This window comes from Dromiciops gliroides, chromosome 2, assembly GCF_019393635.1.
Source record: "Dromiciops gliroides isolate mDroGli1 chromosome 2, mDroGli1.pri, whole genome shotgun sequence".
NCBI lineage: Eukaryota > Metazoa > Chordata > Mammalia > Microbiotheria > Microbiotheriidae > Dromiciops > Dromiciops gliroides.
This window is the reverse complement of record NC_057862.1, coordinates 463,315,982-463,336,260: the sequence shown is the minus strand read 5'-3', so window position 1 is coordinate 463,336,260 and position 20,279 is coordinate 463,315,982. Positions and strand designations below refer to the sequence as shown.

The 20,279-nt window shown below is 45.1% G+C and overlaps 1 protein-coding gene across 2 annotated transcripts in view; it reads right to left on the bottom strand.

Moving 5' to 3' along the window:
- Positions 1-20,279, bottom strand: part of R3HDML (R3H domain containing like) — a 53,272-nt gene that overhangs the window by 3,838 nt on the left and 29,155 nt on the right. The window contains exons 2-6 of one of the 2 annotated variants that reach the window (XM_043986321.1): positions 14,285-14,408; positions 8,333-8,657; positions 5,434-5,552; positions 3,041-3,173; positions 2,108-2,223 (exon numbers count right to left, since the gene is read on the bottom strand). In XM_043986321.1, the coding sequence (XP_043842256.1) occupies positions 2,108-2,223; positions 3,041-3,173; positions 5,434-5,552; positions 8,333-8,593 (629 nt within the window). In that variant the 5' untranslated portion in view covers positions 8,594-8,657; positions 14,285-14,408. Of the gene's footprint in view, positions 1-2,107; positions 2,224-3,040; positions 3,174-5,433; positions 5,553-8,332; positions 8,658-14,284; positions 14,504-20,279 lie in introns of those variants that run through there. The other variant, XM_043986320.1, reaches the window with a different exon arrangement.

Genomic DNA, 20,279 nt, shown 5'->3' with positions numbered 1-20,279 from the left:
AAAACCAAAACATATCAATAAAACTTAAAGTGACAAGGAAGGAAGGAAGGGAGGAAGGAAGGAAGGAAGGAAAGAAGGAGGGAGGGAAGAAGGAGGGAAGGAAGGAAGGGAGGGAGGGAGGAAGGGAGGGAGGGAGGAAGGAGCCTGCTAGAAATGGGCATTATGGAATAATGGAAAAAAATCTGAATCTAAGCCCTTCTTTCTACTCAACAGCCATAACCTTAGTCCATGCCCTTATCCCCCTATATCTAGATGATTGCAGTGCCCTCTTCTTTGGTCTCCCTGCTTCAAGTCTCTTCCTCCTCTCTAATTAATCATACACATAGCTTGCAAAATGATTTTCCTTAAGCACAGATCTGATCATATCACCCTTCTACTCAGTAAACTTAAGTGATTGCCTATTGCCTCTAGGATAAGATACACATTAAATTCTCTCTACTTTTGAAGCCCTTCACAAGGACCTGCCTTTTTGGTCTCATTATATATAACTTCTTTTTCTGCACTGTATAATTTAGTCAAATTGACCTGTGTGTAGAATTTCATCTCCCATCTCCATACTTTTGTACTAACTGTTTGCCATGTCTGGAATGCGCTCCCTCCTCATTTTCACTTTATAGAATTACTCTCTTCCTTCAAGATGCAGTTCAGCGACTACCTTCTACAGGAATCCTTTCTTGATTCTCCTCCAACTGTTAGTGCCCTCTCCCTAATCACCTTGTATTTAATGACCTTCAATTTAATTTGTGTGTGTCTATCTATCTGTCTATCATCTGTCTATACATGTTGTTTTATCCCAATAGAATATAAGCTCCTTGAAGGCAGGGTTTATTTTATTTTATTTTATTTTTTGGTCTTTGTGCTCTAGCTCCTTGGATAGTGTTCAGCACATAGTAGGTGCTTTATAAATGTTGATTGATTGATCAAAAGAACATGGCTTCTGAAGTCAGAAGACCTGTCTTCCAATATTGTTTCTGCTACTTACTAGGAGTATAACTTTGAATTCTGTTACTCCCACTCTCTGGGCCTCAGTTTCCTCCACTGCAAAATGATGAGTGGGTGGGTGCCAGATAGAGATGGCCTCTGAGGTCTTAAAGTCTTACTCTAATATTATATAATTTAGGAATGTGGCTCCCATGGAGTTATATTTTTAGGATATTGAAATTTTTTCTACCCAAGACTACCTAGAATATTAGTAATCAAGTAAAATTGACCCTTAAGCACATTCTCTAAAATGAAGTCTATTTCCATAGTGATTTTCACTGAAGGGAAAAAAATCTATGTTCGCTGAGCAAAGTGGTTATGATGATGGCTAGCCCCAAGGAATCTAAGAATTATAGTACCCCAGGGGTACTCTGACTCTTGGAGTTACAGAATTTTTGAGAGTTCAGGATCTTCCTTTAGCAACTGGGTACCTTTTTATCCTTCTCCCTAGGACCATGGACATTTCTTTGGCATGTAGGAATTCAATGAGTTCACATCAGCAGCTCTCAGAAGTGTGGATCCTTCTTTTTTGTCTGGATCTATGGGCCCCATTGTGTTGCAACAGTTAACAAAGCAACCCTCATCTCTCTGTAAGCTCCTTCACCTACTTATTCTGGTCAACAAGATGCTGACCTGTGGAATTCTTTTTCATGGGATTTGAATTCCATTTGTAGCATCTAATAGGTCTAGGTAACAATACTAGTAGGTGACCTGCCATCTAACACTTGATATAGCCCAGTTTAACAATTCCTTTGTTTGGGTTCCATATTCATGAATGTATTATTTTGTCTGTATGGCTACTCTGCTACCAATACAGATCATAGTCCCCACTTGGAGATGAGCATCTCCAAACTTAGCTTGTTTGATTCTTGAATGACAGACATTAAGTCCATTGTTAGGTCCAAACTTGAAGGCTTTCCAGCTTAGTAAAATATGCCAAAGCCCTTGAGAACCCAGGAGCAAACCCCTCTCCTCCCCACTCCCACCACAATGAGGCATTGGAGGAGGACTTCAGCAGAGGATTCATATTACATATCGAGTGATCCTTCTCCCTTGCATCAGAACCAAACTCTGCCTCCATGCAGCTGCCCCTTACCTCTGCACTCCCTTCTGCCTAAGAACTTACTTGATGGCATAGTTGCACACCAGGTATACAGCCTGGCGCCAGGGGTTCCCCCAAACACTGATGTTTTTGCAGGTGTGGAGAGCACAGCCCAACCGGTTGGAGGATGCCCACACCATCTGGGAAGGAACAGACAGAGGGAGCGTTGGAGGTTCACCAGAGCACGACTTCACCCCCATGCCAGACCCTGAGCTCAATGGTGGTCTGGGGAGGGGTCATGGGAGGAGTTGGTAAGTTATTTTTAGACTTGAAATGAGGATATCCAATCCAGTTTTGCTGTAATTTGTAGTGGCGGGGGGGGGGGGGGGACCTGCCATTGCCCCACCACCTTGAGCTCCACTTTTCTGCCTGCTTCAAAACTAGACTTCATTGAGGCTAAACAAAGACACCTCAAAGATCCCAGTGGTTGTCAGGTCTATCTCACTCTAACTTCATGCATGAAAAATATAATCTTTCATAAAAGGTAAATTTCAGTGTATCCACATTACAAATAATTCTTCATTTTTGTAGAAGAATTCATTGCAGGATTCCTTTAGCCAATGGGTTCCTTAGTGCACTTACAAAAGGATTTGATTTACCAGAATTCAACTTACTTTATAAGGTTTCCTCTAGCAGAAACATTCTATGACTGTAACTTTTCAGGAGCCCATCTATTTAACAAATGGCCATAGAGGTATTAAAAACCTCTAGTAACATCATTTCCCCAGTTAGAATGTGAACTTCTCAAAAGCAAGGCCCATTTTCTATTTGTATCTCCATTATTATGCATTCTTCACATAGTAAGCACTCAATCAATACTTTCTTCCTTCTAAATTCACCATTTTCCCCTTTCTTTTCATAATGCTCAAGAGATCTGTCCATCCCTTTAAAGTGGACCATGACACTATATCCTCCATACTTAGAGGGCCTCCCCTCCTTCTCCAACCCTGAATGTACCTGAGTGTAGTGGGTGCACACTGGGCCACTACAGTGCCAAGGACAACGGGGACTGCACTCTCTCGGGTTGGGGAATGAGTAGTGTTGCTTTTCTTCTGACCAAGACTTTACTAGATCCACAACTGATCGGTACCTGGTAGTAGAAGAAAAGGCATAACAAAGAGGGAAGAGTTGTGAGAAAGACTTCAGATGTAACAGAAAGAACCCTGAACTGAGTGCAGGAGATGTGGGTTTTAGTTCCAGATCTTATATTAATTCATTGAGTGACCTTGAAGAAATTATTTCTCCATTATGGGAAGGTTTCCTCATCTGTAAAATAAGATTGGAAGAAATGGAATGTCCCTTTCCATAGTGCCATGAAAAGAGTAGATTGAGTGTCTGAGAACATAGATATGAATGTTGTTGTTTGTCCTTAATTTTTTTTTGGTTTTTTGTTTTTGTTTTTTTGCAGGGCAATGAGGGTTAAGTGACTTGCCCAAGGTCACACAGCTAGTTAAGTGTCAAGTGTCTGAGGATGGATTTGAACTCAGGTCCTCCTGAATCCAAGGCCAGTGCTTTATCCATTGTTCCACCTAGCTGCCCCATTTGTCCTTCATTTTTGAAGAGGACCAATGACATCGTGGGGTGATGTCTTGACTTGGACATTGCATCTGGTGAATTGCATTTCAGTGAGGCAGAGTTGCACAAAGTCATCAGTCTTACTCTCTCTTCCAGAGTCATGGAAGTCCAGTAACAAAACCAAAGACTGGCAGTGGCCCAGGATGCAGTGGGTGACCTTCAATGTCTGACCAAGCTCAAAGCGCTCCACAGTGTCTGCTTTAACCATCTTCGTGGCCATTGGAACAATTTGTTCTCATCCATCCATTTAGCCAAGGAAGTCTTCATATGCTTGAGGTAGACATTCCCCTAATTCAACAATGGGTTTGAGGCCCATTGGTTACCCTCAACCAGGTTTAGCCTGTATCCTGAGATGGTTTACCAGGGTGTGGCCACTGTGCATGCTACACTTTCTTGGAGCCACAGGTGAGAGTTGAATGCCAGGTAGACACCAAAGGTGGATGAGCAGCCCTGAAAAGGGCTCAGCAGCTCTCACTTCAGAGGTATGGGTCCTTCTTGCACTCCCCACACACCCCAAGATATGAAGACCAGTTCTGTCATTACCTATGTGATCTTGTACAAATTACTTAACCTCTTTGGGCCTCAGTTTCCCTATGTGTAAAATGAAGGGGTTGGACTAGGTAATGCCTGCTTTAAATCTATGATCCTTTCTGTCTATGTTTTGACATTCTATGTTCTAAGTTTTTCTAGTTCCAACATTCTATGTTCTTTTCTCTACATTCTGTATTTCATTCTCTAATATTCTATGTTCTAATGCGGCTTCCTTCTCAGACATTCCATAACTTTTGGAGATAAGAGACCAAATACATTGGGAAGAGAGAACTGAGATCCTCAGAGACAGTGAGCTACAACCCCTCTCTGGGCCCCCCTCAGGCCTTATGAAGAAGAGGTCAGGGGCATTTAGTATCTGACCAATCTCTGGAACTGAGAAAAGTTTCTTCAGTTGGAAGGACCTTCTGGGGAGGACCCAGGGCCTTCTCTACAACTTAATTGACCAGACTATGGAAGGAAGCAGTAATAGCCAATTCAAAATAACAGATAATCTGTCACTTTGTCTTGTGGAAAAGATGCTCATGGCAGTGGGATGGGAGAGCAAGCTGGGGGTGAAATATTTGCTGTCTTACACTGTGAATGAAGTGTATTTAGGAAGCCTATCATCCTGGGGTTAGGGAATAAGCATGTTAGCTTGAAGAAACCCAGAAGGAGGATGGGGAGGATACCAGAAAAAAAGAGATAAAGGATCTAAATGTACAGAAGTATTTATGCCAGAAATTTTTGTGGTGGCAAAGAACTCAGAACTATAGGGATGCTCATTAATTGGGGAATGGTGGAACAAATTTTTGTATATGAATGGAATAGAATACTCTTGTTCTGCAAGAAATGAAAGAGAGAGTTTCAGAGAAATCTGGGCAGGCTTGTATAACCTGAAGTGAGTAGAACCAAGTGAACAATCTGTACTGTATATAACAACATCATAAAAACAAACAATTCTGAAAGACATCATGCCTCTGATCAAGACAATCGATCCTGTTCCAAAAGACCAATGAAGAATGTTGCCCACCTCCTGAGAGAAAAGGATGGATTAGATATACAGACTGAGACATATTTTTGGACATGGCCAATATGGGAATTTGCTTTGTTTGATTGACTGTGCATATTCGTTACAAGGTTTTTGTTTTCCTTTTTTTCTTCCCCTAGGGAGTGAAGAGTGACTGGGAGATAAAATAAATGCTCAATGATTGAAGTTAAAAAAAAAAAGCCAGAGAGTCACTCACCGTCCAGAATTAATGGAGAGGTTCTGGCCCAAGAATTTCATCAACTGTGGGGGCCCGTGTTCCCAGATACACCGTGATGCCCAGGCTTCAGCTGATCTGGCCAGCTGCTCATCCCAGATCTAGCAGAAGGAATCACAAAATATCAGAGTTAGAATGGAGCCTACAGGAGATATCCCCAACCTGTGTCTGGCAGGAATCTCCTCTACAAATGGTCACTGAAATTCTCCAATAATAGGAAGCCCCCTCCCTGCCTCGCAAGGGATCCCGTTCTGCTTCTGAACATCTCTGATTGTCAGAAAATAATTCTTCCTTATGTTGAATTGTGCAATCTGCCTTTGCAAGTGGTTCAGCCCTTCTTTCAATCAATCAATCAACAAGCATTTATAAAGCTTTGTAAATGGGCCAGGCCTTGTGCTGGCTGCTGGGAATATGAATGAAGCCAGAAATGGAACAGCCTTCTAGGTGCTTTTACATTTTATCAGGGGAAATGACTTGTGCACATATAAGTAAATATAAAATAGAGAAATACATAGAAATTTCAAGGGGGAGCACTAGCAAGAAAGGGAGGAAAGGGGTCAGGAAAGGTGGCACTTCAGTTTGAAAGGAAGTGAAAGACTCCAAGAAAACTATAATAAAATACTTGAAAATAATGATCACGTTCCCCGCTCCTCTACATTTTTTTCTTTTTCTTTTCTTTTTTTTTTTTTTGTGTGAGGCAATTGGGGTTAAGTGACTTGCCCAGAGTCACACAGCTAGTAAGTGTCAAGTGTCTGAGGCTGGATTTGAACTCAGGTCCTCCTGAACTCAAGACCAGTGCTTTATCCATTGCGCCACCTAGCTGCCCCTACATCTTTTCTCTAGTCCAGAAGACTCAAGAATCATCAGGCTGTGGGGGCCCGTGTTCCCAGATACACCGTGATGCCCAGGCTTCAGCTGATCTGGCCAGCCACTCAAGGCAGACCTTGACCAAGGACTACTCTGCTAGAATTTGAACCCAGGTCCTTTGACTCCAAAAAGATATTCCATTTTTGATAATGGATTCAGGAAAGGTGGTATAGTAGCAAGAGCCCTAGACATGGAGTTGGAAGACCTGGATTCTTGTTGGGGCTTCAGGGCCTCTTCAGGGGACCTTGGACAAGTCACTAAAACCAATGAGAGGTAGTGTGGCTGAATGGAATGATTGATCCTGGGGCTTTGAGCAGCTAGAAGACCTAGGTGTGAGTTCTAGTTATTTTTGGCAAGTTGCTCTATATCCCTGAGCCTCAATTTCCTCTGTAAAATGGGAAAACATTAGTGTTACTTAACCTCATGGGGATGTTGCAAAGCACTTTGTTTTGGGGTTTTTTGGGGCAGGGCAATGGGGGTTAAGTGACTTGCCCAGGGTCACACAGCTAGTAAGTGTCAAGTGTCTGAGACAGGATTTGAACTCAGGTCCTCCTGAATCCAGGGCCGGTACTTTATCCACTGCGCCACCTAGCTGCCCCCCATGCAAAGCACTTTGTAATCCATAAAAACAGTATTGAAATGCAGGCTGTTTTATTTTTCCCTTGTTATAAAGGGGATAAATGGAAGAAAAGGGACTTGTTAAAACCTAGACCCAAATCCCAGAACCCATCACCCATCTCTGAGCCTTCCCAATGATAACCTACTGGGTACATCTTTTCTTCTCCCTCCCATCATGCCCTGTGACATTTCCTGCTCTGCTTTGGACCATAACTAATTAACCTTCTGCCCTGATAGAATTTCTCCTCCTCAGGAGTAGGAGACACTGGCTATTGTGGGGGCCTTGCAATCTGTTTCAGAGGAGATATCTAGGAAGTTACTAGATGACTATTTGTCCGGGTTGGGGTAGAGACAATTGGACAGAGGGAGGGACTGAGATAATGCTAAGGACCTTTCTGGCCCAGAAAGTCTAGGATTATGAGCAATGGAGAAAGCCTACTACCTCCTGTCTCCTGGCCCTCCCCAGGGGGTGGTCCCTGCCTATCTAAGGCAGACCAGCTCTCCCACCCCTGGTTCTTCCAGGTCTTTGACCTCAATTCTGTATCCTCCCTCTATTGAAAGGGTTTTTAACCTATGGTTCATGAACTTTTTTTTTTGGTGAGGCAATTGGGGTTAAGTGACTTGTCCAGGGTCACACAGCTAGTAAGTGTTAAGTATCTGAGGCTGGATTTGAACTCAGGTCCTTCTGAATCCAGGGCCAGTGATCTATCCACTGTGCCACCTAGCTGCCCTGGTTCATGAACTTTAAAAAATATTCTGGTAACTGTTATTTCAATATAATTGATTTCCATTGTAATCCTATGTATTTTTATGCATGTAAGAATGCCCTTCTGTGGGGCAGCTAGGTGGTGCAGTGGATAGAGCACTGGCCCTGGATTCAGGAGGACCTGAGTTCAAATCTGACCTCAGACCCTTGATACTTACTAGCTGTGTGACCGTGGGCAAGTCACTTAACCCCCATTGCCCTGCAAAAAAAAAGAATGCCCTTCTGAGAAGGATTCCACAGGCTTCACCAGACTGCCCAAGGGGTCCAAGATACATACAGAGTGAAGAATCCCTTCATAATCATATCTAGAGCTGGTGGTATTTGCCTTGGGATGGAAGTCAGGACTGGGGGTTGGGATTTGCCTCTGTGTTCCTGACTTATTGGCACCTGTTCCATATGCTTTCCTTACCAGGAGGCCTTGGCTCCCCAACACATAAACTGGGAATATTAAGTCTTGTTGCTCTCTTCACTGCTGGAAATTTACACAAGTGGACTGGTTGGAGCAGGCTGGTAAAAGGTTAGGGTACAACAGAGTGTCTCAACCTACAACGTTTGGGCTGAATTACACCAGGTGAGCAAGAATGCATAGCTTGATGAGAAGAAGGGGATGAGCAGAAAGTGGGCACTCACCATGTACTCCATGTTGGCGGCAGGTGGATACACCCGTGCCCGGATGCGGTTGTGATAGTCCAGGAGTGCGTTCATGTCTCGGGCTGAGATATGTCGCTTCCTTCGGGGCCTGGTCACGGACAGACCTAGGGCCAGCCCAGAGTGCATGGCCCCAGGCTGGGTCAGCACCAGAGTGGTATTGGGAAGCACCAGAGCATCCACCTTCTGGCTCCCCAAGAAGAGAATACCAACAAGGCACAGAGGGCCATGTAGCAAAGACATGGTAGGCTAGGGACCTGATCCTCCTAGGCTGAAATGCTTCCCAGTCAGGGTCAGAACAGGATATCTAGAGGTTGTAGGAGACATACACAGAAACAGTGCTGATCAAAACCAATCTCTAGGAATGCTCCTTCTTTAGAGGAAAGATGCAAAAAGATACTCCCCACCCCCCCCAAAAGAAATAGGATTTAAAAGCAGATTATAGGACTTAGCTTATAGCTGGAAGGGACCATAGAACTTCAGAATAGTTGGAAAGGCTCATTAGATCATACATTTAGAGCTGGTAAGGATCTTAGAAGTCATCCCATGCAACCCACCCATTTTGTTGATGAGCAAACCAAGGTCTAGAAAGGTTAAGTGATTGTCCTAAGGTCACACAGCAATGACAGGAGTATCTGACTCCAGATATCGTGCTGTCTCCAACATAGGACCATCTTCTTTGAAAACAACCACTACCACCCCATTGTCCTCCCTTTAATGAGTCAAAGGGAGCAAATGTCCCAGGACGTGTTTTCTTCAAGAGGAAAACTATGAGTCTGTTCCTACTGGGGACCCAGATATGGAGAGAGTTTGAAGCTGCTCCTATCAGGGCTCAGTCTCTTCCCAGCCACTTTTCCCCCTCCTTTCCCCAATACCACCAAGTCCACTTCAACCCAATCCCAACCTGGTTCAGTTCCTTAATGGGGGCAGGAGGAGGGGGAGGGTCTCTTGGTTTCTAGAGCCTCCTATCCTCTCAGGCTGCATCCTTCCTGAAGGGAAGGAAGGATGGAAGAAAATAGGAGAGAGAGAGAGAGAGAGAGAGAGAGAGAGAGAGAGAGAGAGAGACAGAGAGAGAGAGAGACAGAGAGACAGAGAGACAGAGAGACAGAGAGACAGAGAGAGAATGAGAGAGCAGGTCCTTCCTCCAGAGAGCAGAGAGCTGCGGATGCTGGGCCCAGTTTGCATACCGAGGGGAGGGAGCCAAAGCCGGCTGAGAAGTGCCGGTTGGCAGGGGAGTCGCTGAGGCTGCTGCCGCCTGGCTGGGGAGGCAAGCTGACCTCTTCAAACACTGTAGCCGGCCCTGGTGTGAGTGAGGATTTTAAAACAGGCAGGTCTTCCAGGCAGCTGATGGCATCTGACGTGTGCTCGGCCTCCTCCCCAGCCCAACCCCAACCCCCACCTCCACCCCAATCCCAATCCCTCTCCCCCTTCCAACTCAGGGAAAGACTAAAGACTCAGGGTTTGGAAAGTGTGCTCTCTGCCAGAAAATTTATGGGCTTTTCCCCTCCCCATTCTTCTCTCTCTCTCTCTCTCTCTCTCTCTCTCTCTCTCTCTCTCTCTCTCTCTCTCTCTCTCTCTCTCTCTCTCCCTCTCTCCCTCTCCTTCCCCCCCCCCTCCGCCTCAGGCTACTCTTTTTTCCTATTCCTTTTTCATCCCATGTATATTTAGAGCTGGGCTAGTCCACTCTATGTATGAGATGTGTGAGGACAGGAAAGTATGAATTGGATTTTATTCGCATTCAAGTATTAAAGACAAGGTTAGAAAACACAAAATGTCAGTGGTGGCTAGAATGGACCTTAAGGTATAGAAGAGAGAATATGAGCATGTCAGGGCGGGAAAGGACCTTAGAAAGAGAACATAGAAAGTTCAAGTTGGATGGGACCTTGGATACAATGTCGTGTTTGACTATCGGAGCTGGAAAACATCACAATCCAAGCAAGTATCTTTCCTGCAGTGGTTCTGTTAGGTTGTTCAGCATTCAGCATCTGCTTGACCATCTAGAGTGATGGGGAGGGGGAAGGGGTTGCACACAGGCTCCCTCAGCCCCTCTGATGGTTATAAAGTTATTCATCAGTCGGAAGCCGCCTTAGTGGATGGTGGGAATGGACCCAGTACTAGTAAGCCCTCTCTGACTCTCCCCTCTAATGGTGGGCATTTATGGGGTGGGACCCAGGTGGTGGTTGACAAATAGGATCTATTTTGGTGTGAAGCATTTTCGCTCCTTCGATGTGTCTGAGTGCTTACAGTTTATAAGGCACTTCTTCAGCATTTAATCTGGTTTTGGTTCTTTCAAAGAACCAGAGAAAGACCTCGGGCATATTGGGTAGATTCCCCATCAAGCATTTACAAAAAGACATGATGAGAATTGCACAAGACTGAAAGGGGTGAAGGGATTGTGATCTGCATTGGTAGGGATCATGTCTATCCCTGTTAGATCATAGATCCATCAAAGTCTCTCATTCGATTTTTTCAACCTTCCTATTAAGTGTAGAAGACAGGGATTATCATTCCCATTTTACAGATGATGAAACTGAGGCATGGAGAGGGAGAGTTACTTGCATAAGGTCTCACAGTGAATTAACGGTAGAGGCAAGACTTAGACCAGCCTCTGCTGACTTCCCATTCAAGACCCTTTCCATTACACTATCAGTGCCTTATATTGTTAGGGCCTTCATGTGTATATTTGTCTCATTGGGACTGTGAGTTCGCCGAGGAGGGCCAGGATTGTTTCTTATATTTCCCCCACGTGTGCTGAAGTCAGGGATAGGCACAGAGAAAGGGGGTTCAGTAAACACTCACTGAATTCAGAGTGGACGGCTCCATCTGCCTTGTTGGCAGCATCCTCATCCTCCCCTCACTCCTGCCGGAGTTTGAGTGCAGGCTGCCCTGTCTGGGTCTGGACGCTTCCCCCCTGACCTCCCTCAGCTCCTTTAGGATCCAGAACTGAACACACAGGAGGGGAGCTGCAGGGGGCCAGAGGGGCTGAACTTTGAGCTCCATTTTCTCCCAGACACCCTCCCAGACGCTCAGAATTCCCAGCCCGGGCAGGTCCCCAGCCTCAGCTCCCACAGTCCAGACAGCCCTGGCTGCCAAAGCACACCCTCCCTGCAGAGAAAAGCAGCCTCTTCTGCCTAGGGGGGAAGCAGCGAGGGGAGGGGAGGGTGGGGATCCATGGCAAGGAGGGACCAGAGCTGTCCTAGCTTGGCAGGTGTGCATCCCAGGCTGAAACCGGGCCTAGAGGTAGGCAAGCTAATCAGCCACCTAAGACACAACACACAGGCAGCCAAACCAACAAGGTTCACTTTGTAACGGGACTTTTATAAATGCTCACATTCTGAATGCCAGACAAGCCTTTCCTCTGTAGCCCACAGAGAGCGATGTGGGGAGAAGTCAAGCCGGCAGTGTTACAAGGAAGGCTCCCAGACTCCAAGGGCTGATCACACAGGGGAAGCCCAATTTTCACACTTGGCTTAAGGGTGAACATATGTCTTGACTCAACTCTGGTCTCAGCATCCAGAGCAGCTTCTGGCTATCTGAGCAAACCTAGCTGATTGTCTTGGGCCTGTAGGAGTTGAGGGAGAGGGAAGTTAGCAGGGACAGGGGCAAAGAAGGTGGCCTTTTGAGAACCTATGTGGTGGCGTGGAAAGAACATACTAGTTTTGTTGCTCATGACCTGGGTAACCTTGGGAGAGTCACTGAGGCCACTTTGGCTCTAGGTTTTCTCCTCTGTAAAAGAATAGGCAGGGCAGCTAGGTGGCGCAGTGGATAGAGCACCGGCCCTGGAGTCAGGAGTACCTGAGTTCAAATCCGGCCTCAGACACTTAACACTTACTAGCTGTGTGACCCTGAGCAAGTCACTTAACCCCAATTGCCTCACTAAAAATAAAAAAAGAATAGGCATAGCTTGGATGATCTTTAAGGTCCTCTTCAGCTCTAAAGCCTGCCTGTAACATTTTAACTCATTGTAGGCTATCCCTGGGGGCCATCTCCAGTCCTCCTGATATATATCTTGCCACTGGACCCAGATGGCTCCAGAGGAGAGAGTGAGGCTGGTGACTGTGCACAGCCCTGCCTCACTTAAATCCAATTCTATACAAGTCATGACATCACCTCCTGATGCCATGGTCCTCTTTGAGAACATAGGACAAACAACAACAAGGTGGTCCCTAATCTATTTTAGTTCCATTGATCAAAGGTCCCCTTAATTACCCATTTAAAGAGATTTAACCAACATGAAAAGAAAGATCTCTGGGGTCTGGGGCAAGGGGCTCCCACAGCCTGATTTGCCCTTTTTTAGCAGTGCTTTAAATCTACCTTTCCCCATGAGCTTGTCTAACCCCCTCCCTTCTATTTGCCCATCCTTTAGTGTTCCACCCTTCCCTGTGTTGTGTATAATAGTTATGTGTATTTGGGGTATAGATCCATTCCAGAGTATGGGCTCCATATGAACAAGAATGTAAACTTATGGAAGTCTTCCATCTTCCCCAATGATATGCAAACAGAAGGCACTCCATAAAGGTCTGTTGAATGAATGAATGGCTCTGCCTTTGGGCCCTAGATCAGGAATCCCTGATGTGCCAGGAACATCTGTTCCATTTCTACAGCTTCATCCTATCCTCTTACTGAACAGGACTGGACCTGGAGCATCCACTCCTTAGAAGGAGATCATAGACTCATAAACTGTCAGGGCTGGGAGGAATCTTAGGACATAGAAAGTTATCACTGGAAGAGATCTTGGAGTACAGAACATGGAATGCCGGAGCTGGGAGGGACCTTGGAGATCATCTGGTACCACCCCCTCAAATTGATAGAGGAAGAGGCTGAGGCTCAAAGAGGGGAAGCCCTTTGCAGTAAGTTAGTGACAGGGTCAGGCTTGGAAGCCCTGGTTTCCTGAATCCTAAGGCAGTCCTCTTTAAGGGGTAGGGAGGGAGCTTCGGGAGAGAAGTACAGTACATTTGGCTTCCCTCAGTAGCACAGCTGTGGCTTGGGTTGTTGGCTGCATCTTGTGCCAGAGCAAAAAGGAGTCCACAGGCTGGGAGGTGGGAGGGCTCACCAGACCGTGAAGCATTCCGAGAAGCAGGCTGCTCAGAAAATAAACCCACCCTCAGAGTCACCCCCCATCCAGGGCCTCTCTTTCTCTTTCTTCTTGTCTTTTCTATCCACCTGCACCCAGATATAGATACCCGATATCATGCTCATCCCCTAATACATCCTCACAAAACCATGTACAGTTATCTCCTATGTACAAACAAATACTCATCAGTAGTACCCTGACACTGCACGCATATCTAGAATCCACAGTCCCTGTATTATTTCTATACCTGCATCAATTACAGTCCCATCTACTCCCCAAATATATAAATACACACAGCATATGTTCAAATCTCCCTATTTGCATAACCCATTCTGCCCTTACCCTTGGCGCAAATTATTTTGTTATTTACACGTTTCAGTCGTGTCTCTTTGTGACCCCATATGGGATTTTCTTGGCAGAGATATTGGAGCGGTTTGCCAATTCCTTCTCCAGTTCATTTTACAGATGAGGGAACTGAGGCAAACAGGGTTAAGTGACTTGTCCAGGATCACATAGCTAGTAAGTGTCCAAGGCCAGTTTTTAATAGGAGTTTTTCTGACTTCAGGCCTGGAACTCTATCCACTGCACCACCTTGCTGCCCAACACAAATTATAGGCATATAAAAAACACCCTCTACACTAAACTCACAGTTCAGTAGATATTTATTGAGGGCTTACTTATTTTGTGTAAGACCCTTATACACATGTAAATGAAGATACCTCTGAACATTATACAAATGTAGATAATCCTTCAGTTCAGCTTAAACACACATTTACGAGCATACACACATTCACACAAACATACAAAAGACATACATATTCCAATACTATATATACAGAGCAAGAAGCATGTTCACATACCTAGGAGGCAGAACAGTACAAGGGACCAGAAGCCGGGTGGCCTGGATTCCAGTCTTGTCTCCCCCACTAACTCTCTGGGTGACGGTGGGCAAAGTATTTCCCTTCTCCGATCCTCAGTTTCCTCCTTTTTAAAATGAAAAGACTGGACTAGTTAATTTCTAAGGATTCTTTCAGTCCTAACCTGGTATTCTATGATACAGACCTTCCACAACTGGTTAGGGGGTTAGATTCCAAGTATTTTCCCATAGAAACAATGGTGGTCATGTTTCCAGGCCAACGTACACACCAAGGTCTATTGAAAACAGAAAGCGATTGAGTACAGGGCTGTGTTAATAATACTACAGGGCTGAACCATCTTGAGAAAGAATATTTCTATGGGACGATGCATTCAGTTTTATAATATGGAAAGACATTTCCCTCCACCCTTTGTAAATGGGAGCAGAGGCTCCTTTCCCTTGGAGCCACTGGGAGGCCCAGGGCCCTGGGTCCTATCTCAGAAGCTCCTAAGGACTTGGAATTTAACACATTCAGTCTGATCCTTATTAATCACAAATACAGTAATAAGCACTATGCATGAGGTGTAAAGGTACCATACTTTAACAGATGGAAGGCGGACATGGACATCAGGAAGACCTGGATTCAAATCCTACCTCCAACAGTAGCTGTGCGTGACTCAGGCAAAGTCCTCTTATCCTCTCTGAGTCTCAGGCAGATTCCTTATGATTTATCTACTCATAGACCAGATGCTTTCTGCATTGATGAAGGGGATTCTCACACCAGGATTTCCCCACACAGATGTATGTTCGACACTCCGTGCTAAGCACTGAGTTAAAAAAAAAAAAAACAGCTCTTGTCCTGAAGGAGCTTCCATTCTACTGAGTGATAGATATAATATACACACAGATAAGTAAATATAAAATAACTTGAGGAAAGAGCAAGGAGTAAAGTAGGGGAATCAATTCACAATAATTTACTAATCACCCATTAAATGCCAGGAACTGTGCTAGGTGCTAGAAATGCAAATACAGAGAATGAAACAATTTCTACTCTTTTTTGGGGGGAGGGGCAATGAGGGTTAAGTGACTTGCCCAAGGTCACACTGCTAGTAAGTAACAGTTTCTACTCTAAAAAAAAAAAGTGTCTCCTCAGCTGAGCCTTGAAGGCAGCTAAGAATAAGAATTCTGAGAGGTTGAGAGGGAGCCTGTTCAAAGTGTGTGTACAAAGGCTGGACCAGTCAGTCAGTAAGCCTTTATTAAGTACCTACTATGTGCCAAGCACTGTGCTATGTGCTAGGGATACAAGTACAAGACAAAAGAAAGACAGTTCCTGCCCTCAAAGGGGGGGAAGGCAATACATAAAAGAGAGTTCAAGGGGGATGGGGGGGCTGGAGGAAGGGGTCTTAGAGGAAAGAGGTTGTTTATGGTCTTTGGGCCATTTGACTGGAAAGGCTAGAGATCTCTTTCCTAAGAATCATAGGGTCACAGGATTTAGGGATGGAAGGGATCTTTGAGGTCATCGAGTCCAATGTCCTCACTTTGCAGAGGTCCATGAGATAATATTTATAAAGCACCATCCCTGGCACATGGCAGGTGCTTTGATAAATGCTTGTTTTCTTGATGTGGTTTTTTTGTTTTGTTTTATTTTGTTTTGGCAGGGCAATGAGGGTTAAGTGACTTGCCCAGAGTCACAGAGCTAGTAAGTGTCAAGTGCCTGAAGCTGGATTTGAACTCAAGTCCTCCTGAATCCAGGGCCCGTGCTCTATCCACTGCACCACCTAGCTGCCCCTAAATGCTTGTTTTCTTACCGTGAACATTGCAAGTGTCAGAGCTAGGATCTGAACCCAGGTCCTAGGCACAGGAATGTCTCTATCTTCCACCAATATAGTTAATACCAATCCTGCCTCTCCCCCACCCCAACTTTCACTCCCAATAACCAAAAAGATACAAAAGGAAAAGCATCAATATTCTATCTCATATACCTAGTTTCACTCTTGTTTTCAAATTCAGTAACTCTCAAAGGGGAAATGAAGTGTCTACCCTGGCAGAGGGGGTCCTTCCAAATTCAAAGCTTTACCCATCCTTCAAGGCTGAACTCAAATATCACCTCCTCCAGGAAACATTCTCTGATCTTCCAGTTTTGTGTGACTTGGTCACCCTGATGGCAGTTTACTTATACCTCCCCAATGTCTTCTTCTACCCTCTAGTTATTTGTGAATTGCTTATACTTCCCTAGTAAGTCTTGAGTTGCAAGAATAGGGGCAGCTAGGTGGCACAGTGGGTAAAGCACTGGCCCTGGGTTCAGGAGGACCTGAGTTCAAATCTGGCCTAAGACACTTGATACTTACTAGCTGTGTGACCTTGGGCAAGTCACTTAACCCTCATTGCCCTGCAAAAAAATTTTTTTTAAAGAGTTGCAAGGATAAGAGAGCTGCCTCTCTACACAAATATATACAAACATAAGCAAGTTGGCCAGGCAGAGCAGCCCTCAAGTGTTCTCTAAAGGAAAGCTTAGAATTCTAGCTTAGACATCGGGACCTTGGAGCCAGAAGGTACTTTTGACTTGGCATAGAACATCAAATGGCAGAGCTAGAAGGGAGCTCAGCAGAGAGGACATGGAATGTTGGCATTGGACAGCACTTTAGAGTGTAGAATGTCAGAGCTGAGAGGGACCTTGGGCTTTATTCAAGCTGAAACAGGTTGGGTTGGGAGGGATGACCTCTTTCCAAATCTGGAATGTTATGCTTCTCTCACTTTAGAAGGGGACAGTGAAGGGAATAAGCATTTATTTAGGGCCTACCATATGCTAGGCATAGTACTAAGCACTTTGGAAATATGATCTCATTCGATCCTCACAACAGCTCTGGGAGGTAGGTGCTATTATGATCCTCGTTTTTGTTGTTCGATTGTTTTCAGTTGTGTCTGACTCTCTGTGACCCCATTTGGGGTCTTCTTGGCAGAAAAACAACTGGAGTGGTTTGCTATTTCCTTCTCCAGCTCATTTTATAGATGAGGAAACTGAGGCAAACAGGGTCAAGAGACTTACCCTGCACCACGCAGCTAGTAAAGTGTCTGAGGTCAGATTTGAACTCAGGAAAATGAGCCTTCCTGACTCCAGACCCAGCACTCTATCCCATTTGGCCACCTGGCTGCCTTTTATCTTCATTTTACAGATGAGGAAACAAAGGTCAAGTGACTTTCCCAAGGGTCATATGACTAGTAAGCATCTGAGGCTGGATTTGAACTTGGGTCTTCCTGAATTCAGGCCCAGTGCTCTATCTACTGAGTCACCAGCTGACATAAAACATCAGACCTGGAAGATGCCTTACAACAAATAATATTCTGAAATTGGTGGGAGGATGAATTGGATTTTCTCCACACCACCTTCCAATTCCAAGAATCTGATTGTCTACAGCCCCTAAGTACTAACTCTTTTTTCTACACACAGGCAAATATATTCCTACTCTGCAAATAGACCTACTCCCAGGACACACACATGCATAGTTTTGCAAAGAACATACATAAACACACCTCTCTGGGTCCTACAGATACACGGACCAGAGGCTCAGTCCCATAGACCTCAAAACATCTTTCAGCATGAATTCTTCCTTCCTTCCTTCCTTCCTTCCTTCCTTCCTTCCTTCCTTCCTTCCTTCCTTCCTTCCTTCCTTCCTTCCTTCCTTCCTTTCTTCCTTCCTTCCTTCTTTCCTTCCCTCCTTCCCTCTTTCCTTCCTTTCTTCCTTCCTTGCTTCTCTCCCTCCTTCCCTCCTTTCCTCTTTCCTTCCTTCCTTTCTTCCTTCTTTCCTTCCTTTCTTCCTTCCTTCTCTCCCTCCCTCCTTCCCTCCTTCCTTCCTTCCTGACTTCCTTTCTTTCTTCCCTTCTCCCTCCCTCACTCCCTCCCTTCCTTCCTTTTCTTTCTTTCTTTCACATTTAATTTTTATTTTTCTCAATTACATATAAACAGAAATTTTAACATTTGGGTTTTTTAAAATTATGTATTCTAAATTCTCTCCCTCCCCCCTTCAGCAGGGTTTCTAGGCCTCTGTGTTTATTATTGGCTTAAGTTCACTCCAGGGTTAGTCTCAGAAGGCTTGGGTTCAAATCTTCCTTCTGTCGCTTTATACCTTTGTGACTTTGAGCAAGGAAGAGGTTGTTTTGGAGGCCTCTGAGGTCTCTTCTTCTTCTTCTTCTTTTTTTTTTTTTTTAGTGAGGCAATTGGGGTTAAGTGATTTGCCTAGGGTCACACAGCTAGTAAGTATTAAGTGTCTGAGGCCGGATTTGAACTCAGGTACTCCTGAATCCAGGGCTGGTGCTCTATCCACTGCACTATCTAGCTGCCCCCCTCTGAGGTCTCTTCTAGCTCTGAATTCTATGATTCTATAACTCATGGGACAGATGATATGAACATTCACCTACCCGACTTGGTCCTTCCCATCTTGGGGGAGGTTAAGGTCCTCAGGTAGAGCCTGAATCTGGTGGAGACTTGGAGGCAAGGAGGAAAAGGAGGAGAAACAAGAAGAGGAGGCAGAGGAAGAGATCACAATATCTACTTGATAAAGTAGTGAATTTAGACCTGGAATGGCCCATAGAGATCATCTAGTCTGACTCCCTCATTTTACAAAGGAGGAAACGGAGAGTCAGGGAGGAGAAGTGACTGGCATAAGATCACACAGCTGACACTGACTCCAAATCTGCTGCTTTTCCCATTACAGATTCTCTAGTATCTTAAGAAAGAATTCAGATGGAAGGAGGACAGTTATTGCCTAGTACCAATGACCGCCCCTGGGCTGGGAGTAGAGGGTGGAAGCCGTTCCCATCAGGCTGGGGCTGAGAAATCCCTATGCTGGCTGGACCCATCCCTCCCGGGACAGGCCAGGCCAGGCTGGTCCAGCTGCAGTTCCAGGTGGGGCCTCTGGAATCTGCTGTGTCACCAGCTCGTGGGCTGGCCAAGCGTAAAACCCTTCAAGTCAGCTCTGGGCTCCCCATTCATGGCCCTGGATTATTGCCTACCCGGGCAGCCCCTCAGGGTACATTCCAAAGCCACCTGGGTCCAGGGCCACATGATCTGGAGCCATCGCCTTCTCCTACCCTCCCCTGCATCCTTTCTCTCCCTATCCACTCTGGTCCTCATCTGGGGTGCTCAACAGGAACCCCAGTGGTGAGAATAAGCAGGATGAATGTTGTAGTCCTTGTTTTCCATCATTTCCCCCCTAGCCTCCTTCCCCCTCTGCCAGGACTGTCCCCAGAGGATTGGCAAATGCCAAGGATAGAGGGATCGAGAGTACCAGGCATGAAATGAGGTGGGAGATTTTGACTCTAGCCTAAGTTCTGTTACTTACTGACTGTGCAAGCATGGACAGATAACTCTAGCTTTCCAGGCCTCAATTTCCTCATCTGCCAAATAGGGCTAACTATTCCATTCTACCCAGGGGCTACATGGTCTGGTCATCAAGGCTCCAGACTTAGAAATGCTGCATCTGACTCATGGATCCCCCACTTACTCAGCATGGTACCCTGGGCAAGTCACAGGGCCTCCCTGGGTCTTAAATTCCTAATCAGTAAACAAGGAGAATCATACCTGAATTGCCTTCTTTCTAGAGTGGTTGAAAGGAAGGTGTTTTGCAAAAATTCCTGGCTGTTATAATTTGTTCTGTCACTATATTTAAAAATTGTTTTTTGCTTAAAAAATAACAAAAAAGTTTTGTGTGGATATATATATACACATAAATACACACATATGTATATGTATATATATATATATGTGTGTGTGTGTGTGTATGTAATATGCACACACACACATACAGTTATGCCTTCCATATCACAGGGGTTAGGCACATGGCTCTCCTGCGATCTGGAAAATCCGCATAAAATTGGCCTTCCCTTTGTACCAGAGAAGAAATTTTAATTATTTTGGTATTAAAAGATGAAATATGTTCATATTATACAATACTATAGTTATAATTTATGCATGAATTTCTAAACTTTTTCTGTCTTCTGCT